At 48.5% G+C, this 9,102-nt stretch overlaps 1 protein-coding gene across 1 annotated transcript; it reads right to left on the reverse strand.

Annotated features, from left to right (window-relative positions):
• Positions 1-6,711: 6,711 nt before the first annotated feature.
• LOC115312916 lies at positions 6,712-8,866 on the reverse strand (the record flags this gene model as incomplete). Its single annotated transcript, XM_040209644.2, is given in 3 exon segments — positions 6,712-6,917; positions 8,650-8,693; positions 8,787-8,866. Coding segments are annotated over 3 exon segments (229 nt in total), but the record flags the coding sequence as incomplete, so codon positions are not given.
• Positions 8,867-9,102: the final 236 nt, after the last annotated feature.

A 9,102-nucleotide genomic window follows, 5' to 3' on the forward strand; every position in this document is an offset into this window, starting at 1 on the left:
TCAAAGTCGAAAGATAAAGCAAATATCTATAGAAAGGCAAGACCCTCCTCGCGCGTTGTCCGCGACGTCACGGAAACGGTGGGACGCTATTGGATGCAAAGGTGGCAGAGGGATATCTGATTCCCTTTGAGGGGCATTTGCCGCTACCTTCTTAACCTGTAAGTGGTTGCAATATTGGTGAAGCCTAGTCATAAAAAGTTTAAACGATGTTGTGGCCAACGTGACCGTAGATCTCTCTGGCAGTTGGTGCGCGTGACATGTCACGTGTGAGATGGATGGACCAGGATGGTTGATTGTAGAAGGATTTCTTGCAGGCTTGCGCGCGCTCCGTCTGGTAGGTTTGATCAGATCGAAGGCTAAATACGGTCACGTGATGTGGTCACGTTGGCCTGATAAGTGAGGAGAGTAAAGGCGCGTTCACACTCTTGCAACCGAGTACGACCGAGAAAGACTTCTTGGGACCGGATGCACTGAGCGGAGCTGGTCCTAAGAGATCGCAAGAGGCTTAAAAACCGGTTTGGTCTCTCTCGGTCGCACTCGGTTGCAAGAGTGTGAACGGGCCTTAAGGAGGAAAATGAGAAAGACGCGAGGCGTCAAGGCAGCATGGCATGTGGACGCTATACGGCTGACGTCATGCCCTCTCCTACCCTTCTCAGGGTTGCCAGGTAGTTTCGAGCTGAAACCGCCAAAAGCCAAACGGTGTAGCCCAAAAGTAGCCAAATGTAAGAGATTTATGTAGCTCAAAGGTAGCCATATTCTGCTGAGCGCAAAAAAGTGTGCGCTTGAATGTGCGAGCTCAATTCGAAGCCACTGCGTCTGCATATCTAGGGTTTAAAAGCAGCTTGCAAGATCTACGACATCTTGAAATGTATTGAACGTTTTATTTCAAACACAAAAGTACAACAACTTTCCACACGCGTTTTTGCAGTCAAATAGTTATGAAGCACTCGATCGTGCCCGACCAAGCCCGGCTCACCCGCCTCATACATGATTTCCGTGTTAAAACGGGCAAAAATTTCTTCAGTAGGGCTGATGTCCTTACAAAAATCGTTCTTCCCAAGGAAAGCAAACTTTACATAGAGGACGTTTTGAAGAGTTGGAAAGGACATGTTCTACCTTAGGACTGACTTTGTGAGGGACACGTGACTCGGCGGCATTCGACATGGACAGTGTCGGCAGCGCGATGGCAAGCTCGGATAGCAAAGGAAACAGGGCTGCTCCTGCGCACATTGTGCTTTAAAAGAAACTTTCATGTTTCGCGGAAAAGGCTCCTTCGTTATATCCGGTACAGCACGCGTTATCGGGCGACATCAAATTCTGCAGGATGTCTTAAGTTGCCTTTAGTATCATTTTTCCTCGGATGATATGCTTCCTGTAGGAGGATGGTGGGAAACCCGAGGAAATAAGAGACGCCAGTAAGAAGCAGAAAGAACTTGGGAGCATAAAATAAGCCACCATTAGTCCATACTACAAAAGCGATGTCGTCGGAGCTGAATCTAGGTCACGGTAGCTCACTTGAGCTTTTCCAGCGGCAGTCTCGAACGAAACGATTTCCAGCGCGCATCCCTGGTTTTGAGAGTGTACGCAAGTGTTGCCCGACTGCGCTGAGCTGTGGATTTTCTCGTCAGTAGGCTGTGGCAGCCTGCTTAGGAGCAATTTCGAACGCTGGTAGCGGCAAAATCGCATAGCTTTATCTTTTCTTTTGTGTTCTATGGCGAAGAGAATTTCTCGAAATTATTAAGAAAGCGTTGAACTATTTTTGAGAATAAAAACAAACAAATGAAAGCTATTTTTGACGAGTCCGTGCGCGACAGAACAAATGCAACTGAGATGTTTGTTTCATTTTATGCTGATCTTTTTAACGGCACCATACACTCAGCCGCGTCAACCTACAAAGGTCTTAACTGCCTAACATATTTGACCACACCAGAGGATAGCCGAACTGCCATGGGTATTTTCCGCTCGATCACTATAGGAACCGTGCGCATCTAATTCAAGCCCCGACCAGGGCGCCCCTAGCGGCAAACGGGTCCATTGCATCGGGGAGCTTCTGCCAGTCGCTGCGTTGGCTGTGCGTTGAAGTGGGTTAGCGCTGTAATTTCTGAGATGGCTATTCCACACCAAGAAAGCCGCAACAATCGCTGCGTGGTAGGCTGCAACAGTACGTCGAAGATCGCGCACGGCACGTAGTACTACATCGTCCCTTCGAAGCCGTATGAGGCGGAGTACTGCGCGATCTGGGTGCGACTTGTGCGTTCATACAGGTTAGTGGTGTTTCTTACCTTCCAGTTCGCGCTTTGTTTAAGCTGCTGACGAATAATATAATTAATTCTTTTTTCTATTCTAGCTACGATGGAACAGCATCGACACCGACGGCAAACTCTAAAATATGCAGCAACTACTTCACCGGAATCGAGAAGCGGAATGCGGTCGCCCACCTAAGCCTACCCTTGGATGTTTCCATCAACCTACAGTGGGAATCGCGGAACGGCGCGAAAAAAATCACCCAGTTATTGTCAAGCTAATTCAGAAATAAACGTACTACATAATTAACACAGTCCACTCAACGCCCACTACATTTTTTTGCGGGCGCGCTTAATTTTGTTAGCGGTGTACGGCGCTCCGTGACATCCACTTGTCCGTCGAAACGGACCTCCTTCACGTCGTACACGCGGCCAGATTCACGGAGTTTTCCCTTCGTCATATTGGTACCACGGAAGAAGCTTTCTGGATTCGTAACCGCCTTAAACCCCGTCGTAATCACACCGGGAACACTGTCCGCTGTGCTGCTCATCGCCATTGCTTCCCCCCGATGATTCTGCACTGGCTACCGAAGAAGCTTTCCGGATTCGTAATCGCCCACTCTCCTCTGTGGTGATCGTTGTTATTACTTCCCAATGATTCTGCGCCGACGGCACTCGCTACCGAAGAAACTTTCCGAGTTCGTAACTGCCTTAAATGCCTTTGTAATCACGACGGGGACACTGGCCGCCGTGCTGTTCGTCGCCATTGCTCCCCGATTCTCCTGCGGCGGCTACCGCTAGGTCGCGGCAAACAATAGGCGACCGCCGCGACACGGCCGGCTTGCTCGCTTCCTATATGAAATTCAACGAGTCTCATCAATCGAACAACATATATTGTACGTACCCCACTGTGTTTCGTTATCCAAACAGGATTTGAGAAAGGTCTCAAATAACACAGCATATCCAAAATACAGTGTCGACGATAGTCACTTCACGACGATCGGACGGAATCCGGCTTGCCTTGGGGTACGTTTCGAAGACTGATGCTTTTTTACACAGCACTAAAGCAAATGAACGAACGTGTCTATTCAGTTCCCATACACCGGACCGGGAGGCACTCACTTGATCGAATGACGTTTTAGCGAACGCCCACGTTTCATCGAACGACACTTTAGCGAATAGTCGGACGCCGCGAAGCGGCGTTTTCGGGTGGGCCAAATGGGTTCACATTTTTGTAATGAGTTGCCGAAGACTGTCGCCGCGAAGCGGCGTAAAGCGCAGCGCGACGGATGGGTTAACGCGCGCCCCCGTTATTCGCTAAAACGACCATTCGCTCAAATGTCGCCGTTCGCTAAAATGTCATTCGCTCTTGTGATATGGACCCCACCGGACCCTATCAGCTACTTCTCGCCAAGACCGGGAACATAGCCGGGAAGGCTTTTCGGAGATTTTCTCAACGGAAATAATCCTCGAAAAACGTCGAACGTCCCGCGTCGCGGGCTGCTCGACGTTCGCTCTCTTCGCTCGCTCTCTTCGTTCGTTTCCAGCGAAGGTCCAGCAGGCTACGAGCCTTGGTATTCCCTGGTACTCCACAGTGGAAGATTACAAAAGCACGCAAGCATCCTGAACAGGCAAATAGAGTAAACACTTTCAAGGAAAGCCGGCGAACTCCGAACACACAATGCAGGTGGGGAGTTGACCGGGTTTCCACAGCTCAGGCGGGTGGCAGAAATTTTTGGCTGATAGGGGTCGCTCGAGTCGCAAAATGGCGGCGGCCAGTGAGCTGTTTCTGCTGGCATCACGCCCACGAATCTTCACGCAGAAAATCCTTGAAAGCAAGAATCCAGAAAGGGTGGACTGTCTCTTTGTGTCCATGCTGAAGTGTCTTTTGTACAACTACTCTAAACCAAGCAAAAAAAAAAGAAAAAAAAAAGTGCCGCGTTAGGATTTAAAATAGCCCAAAAATAGCCGCATAGTCAACCGCCAAATTCTGACGCCAAATGCATGACAAAGTAGCCCAACTTGGCTATCAATAGCCCAACCTGGCAACCCCTTCTATCCTCCTTGACTGGTACCCTCGTCACCATTGAGATCAGTGCTCGTCACCATAACTTCACCCATTTCACTTTGTTCTTGTTTTCCGTAGTAGTGACCTGCCACGTCGCAGGGAAGCACGCTGCAACTTTCTCGTACAAACCAACTAAAATAATCCCAACTTTTTTTTTTTCTACAAAAAGTTGAGGACAAATGAACCTTTGCATTTGGAAACATGACCTCTCGTTGTTTTCCCATACATTGCTCCAAGTGTCTTTCAGTTTGATTCGACCGCCGAAACAGTGTCGCGAGCTCGCTGATTCATTCCTGGTGCTGCACTGTTTTCATACGCGCCACGTGCTCGCCGGAGACGCGCTTTCGGCACATCCCTTTCTGTTTATCTAAAGTCACTGGATCCTGGGAAAGTAACGCCAAGCTCCGCGTGTGGTCGCCATCTTGGTCCATGAAATGAGCAATTTCTCCTTGACCCCTCCGTTCTTGGTGAGCCGATCTAGATTCGCTGGTGACGGGTAGCTTTATTGAGTCGTTTTTTGTATACCGAGATTTTGCTAACCACACACCGGCGAAACAGGCGTACACGTTCGTACCACCACCAGATGCTGTGTCGGTGCTTGGAGGCACTGAAAAATAAGTTTAGTGTCTTGAAATGCGCAAGAACAATATAATTGTAAGAGATCCATGGAGATGGGCCTGATTAATAAGTTGATTGCATACGAAGTGCCAAAGACTCTTATATTGAAGAGGAACACTTCCAGTACGATGATGCTCCATGGTGATCTTGGCGCGACTGGTCATAGCCTCCTTTATACGGAGAAAGCCTGGCACATCGACGAGGGCGCGCGGCCGCAGGAAAAAGGAGAGGAGGAACGCGCCGAACGGTGACCAATATGGTAGCGCAGAGCAGAAAGGGCAGACCTAGACAGCAAGCGCTTGGGTCATGAGCGGCCGCTCCCCGAACCACGCTTGTTTTTGTGTTTTCGTCACCGTCGTTTTCGTACTCCGGGTGAAACGGGCGCGGCGATTCGAAAGGGCGCAGGGAGAAAAGGGGAAAGGGTGGACGTTGAGTTTCTCCTCTCCACGGTAGCGACAAGAAAAGAGAGAAAAAAAAAAAAAAGATTGTTTCTGCGTTTGGCCGTTCGCTCTTTTGTGGTGCTAGCGGGCAAGGTTCTCTCCGCTCCCGTTTCTCCGCCCCTCCTTTCCCATTTACGGCGGCCGCCTTTTCTCGCGACGCGCCAGGCTTTCTCCGACCCCCTGGAAGCTTTAAAGATTTAAAAAAAAATTGGGTTGTGTGTGTGTTTATACAGCCTAGAACTTGGTCTGCCTCACAGGGGCGACGAGTCTCCCAGCTGTAGATGAGAAATTTAGCCAGTGCGGTACAGCCGCTAGCCTGGGGTCTTTAACGTGCATCACGCAGTAGTGATACACGATCGCACGCCGGTACGATGCTCATCCAGATCGAAACGGGCAGGGGTGGGGCTCGAACCCAGGATCCCTGGGTTCTGCAGCGCGAGCTTTCGCTCCACGCGCTCCGAGCTGGTTTAAAGATTTAAATGGACCAAGATGGCGATTTCTATGGCAACGTAGGCCGATTAGCCAATCGCCTTGCGAGGTTTGGGTCGTCTGTATATTAGTATCCGTTTGTGTCCGGCTAGCAGGTAGGGAAGGCAATGGCGCTACTTTCCCAGGATCCAGTGGCTTTAAGGGCTGCTACAGAGATCGCCACACCCCTGCAGGTCGGCACAGATAAAGCGACGAGGGGTACGTAGCAAGTGAAGAAGTGAAGGAAGATAAAGCACTCTTGATAAACTTAAAGCCACTGGATCCTGGGCCATGATGCAAAACCAACTAGCCCAACTAGCCATCAATAAATAGGCGTAGCTAATTAGTTCCCGCCCCCCCTTCCCCCAGTTTTAAAAAGTAAATCGTTCCCATACCTCCGATAACTAAACCCGGCACGTTACGATACACGTGCAAAGGCGCCGGCGGAGTCTGTCGGACTCGTAGATCGTTTTCGCCGTCTCTCAACGTTCTCCGCAACCCGCTACGATACGCTACCCGCAGCTCTACAGTCAAGGCCATCGGCGCGCAAGCGCAGTAGCGGCTTCTTCGTTGCGGAGGGCTTAGCGGAGGGGGAAACGCGGTCTACGAAAAACTCCCTACTACCTCCCCATTCTTTCTTTCGTTTGTTTCATAGTTTATAAAAGAAACGTTTAAAATGTGAGCATTCTCTTACGTTACGTATAAGTCACCGAAACATTTCTGTCTCGAATGTCGTGTGCCAGCTGCTATCTACTTGAACTGGTGGCAGCACAGATGTCTTGGTGGCGTGTGCGTAAGCAGACGAGCTTCCGTAACACTGAGCTTAGTGAATTCAAGTCAGACTCAACTGTCAAGATGATAAAGTACGGCACAGAACAAACACACATTTTTGTTTATCTACAGTTTACAATGGTATGAAGCACTGGAGCATTCATCGTTGCTGGTGCCTGCTTGAGATTCAAGCCGTGTGCCAGCTCATGCGCTCGTATACGCTGTGGTGGACTTCGGGATTGTGGAATAGTCCGTTATGATGATTTGGGGAACACGGGTCGCCTCGAGGTAGCTCGGAGGTTGCTTCACCTAAGAAAACGAAAAGAAGAAATTAAGAGCATAAAAAAGAAAAACACTTCGCGAAGATGACGTGAAGCTTAGGACTAAAAAAGACCCATTCAAACGGGCGCTTGTTTGCGTTTTCTTACATTACGATATAAGTCACCGGAACATTCGTGGCTCGAATGTCGCGTGCAAGGCTATCCTTCAACATTTGCCACGCTTCCCACGAAACACTGATCTTCCGGTGGCTCTCGACATTAGCAGACGTAAGCTCTGGTAACATAACGTAACGTAAGAAAACGGTGGTGCGTGTGAACAAGGCTGAAGGGCGGGGTACGCGACAGGTTAGGTACGTTCATGCTAAATGGTAACATGAAAAGCTCGTTATGTCGAATGATTTCGAATAAAATTGAAAAATACGAAATATTGAATTAAAAATGAAAGGGCAAAATGGTGAAAGCTGGATTAAAATATTCATTAATATACATAAACATTTTGTTTTTAGTTATTTACGAAAACAAATGCGTTCGTAATATTTTGTTTCTAGTATAGCACGATCCGCTAGAGGAAGTATTCACTGGCGGCCGTAGCTGTGTGCGCGACAGCTGAGCGCGTGCTGATGGCGATAGCTTCCACAGTTCTTTTGTAACGTACATTCCGCACCCTCAAGATTGACGGTCTTAGCAGCCTATTGATGTGAGCTCGTTCTGAGCATGCGCTCTAAACAGCACCCACAAATATGGCGCCCAGTGAATACTCCTTATATGTTCTAACGGCCTTTGTGAATATGTTATCGTCGGTCGCATCGACGCCAGCAAAACCTCCGAATGTATCACCATAAACCGCGGACGTACGGTGTTGAAACATCGTGCAAAAGACAGTTTTCGAACACTTTGTGGCATATTTCTTCCTTGTACGACGGTCCTGCCCCATCAGTCGTACAAAAACCGCCTGCAGACGTGTTCAAAACATACACATTTTGTGTTAAACCAACGCGCTTCGAGCATATCTTGTGATGTGTCCACAGATGATCCTGTTATCGTGTCTACAGCGAACATCTTTTGAATGATATACGAGCAAGGCCACTGCGTCCTTAGGGATTGAGGCAAATATTTATTAATTCATATTACCTCTTTACGAGCACTAAAATAAAAACATCACAGTTGGGATGACACAAGACAACACATAGAGCTAGTCCTTATATTAATGTCTAATTCGAGAAATAGAGACATTGAAATACAAAAACACCAAAATCCGATTACATGTTAGAGTTGGTATCAAATAAATTTATTGCATCTGAAAATACGGATGCCGGAGGCCACGGAGAGAAAGCCAATCATTGTTAGATTGACGGGGTCCGGGCCTCGTGTGCTTGGCAGAGGGCGATGACGATCCAGAATATGCTGAAAAACAATCAATCGCTAAACGGTTTACGTAAAAAATACATGTACAAAAAGTAGGTGGAGTGACCGCCCCGGGTGCAGCGTTCCGAGGGGTTCCGAGGCCACGAGCGAGGGGGGAGGGGGGGGGGGGGGGGGGGGGGAGGTTTCGCCGCGGACCACCGCCCCGGGTGCCGCTGACCCTAGTGACGCCACTGTTCTCGCTTTGCCTTCTTTGGATCCGATGGCAGAGGACCGGACATGGAACTAGTCATCATAGTGATGTCTAACTCGAGAAATCGGTAAGTGGCAGCTATTCCATAGTACGCGCATATCCGATGAAGGATTTGTCGGTCACTCTTTCTGGAAGGCTCACTCACCTCGTGAAGTAGTGCTTTCTTTTCACCCTGTGTGGCTGGGATAGCTGAAAAACAAATAAAGAAAAAAAAAAAAGTCGTTTAGAGGACAACTCTATTCGTTGATTTTATAATCAAAGACGATTAATTCCTCCGTATACCTTTGAAGTAGCTCATTTTGAGGTGGGTGTGTTTTCTTGAAGACTTTCTACGGGGCCGTGACTGCGGCTGTGGCTGTGGCCTAAGAACCAATTTTGTGCGCATTAGTTGGCATTCTTGAGCAGAACCTTTCATACTGACATCCATCCGTGTCTTTTCGGGAAGCATGGAGAACTCTAATAACATTCTGTGTTTTAAGTGTTTTAAGACAGTACACCCTGAGATCTCCCTGTACTTCTGCAAGTACTACGGAATTTTTCAGACTAGAATCTATATATTATTCTAGTTTTCAGCGAGGAAGACGATCTTTTATTGTCA

This window comes from Ixodes scapularis, unplaced genomic scaffold (assembly GCF_016920785.2).
Source record: "Ixodes scapularis isolate PalLabHiFi unplaced genomic scaffold, ASM1692078v2 PGA_scaffold5__190_contigs__length_132052651, whole genome shotgun sequence".
In the NCBI taxonomy this organism is placed as follows: domain Eukaryota; kingdom Metazoa; phylum Arthropoda; class Arachnida; order Ixodida; family Ixodidae; genus Ixodes; species Ixodes scapularis.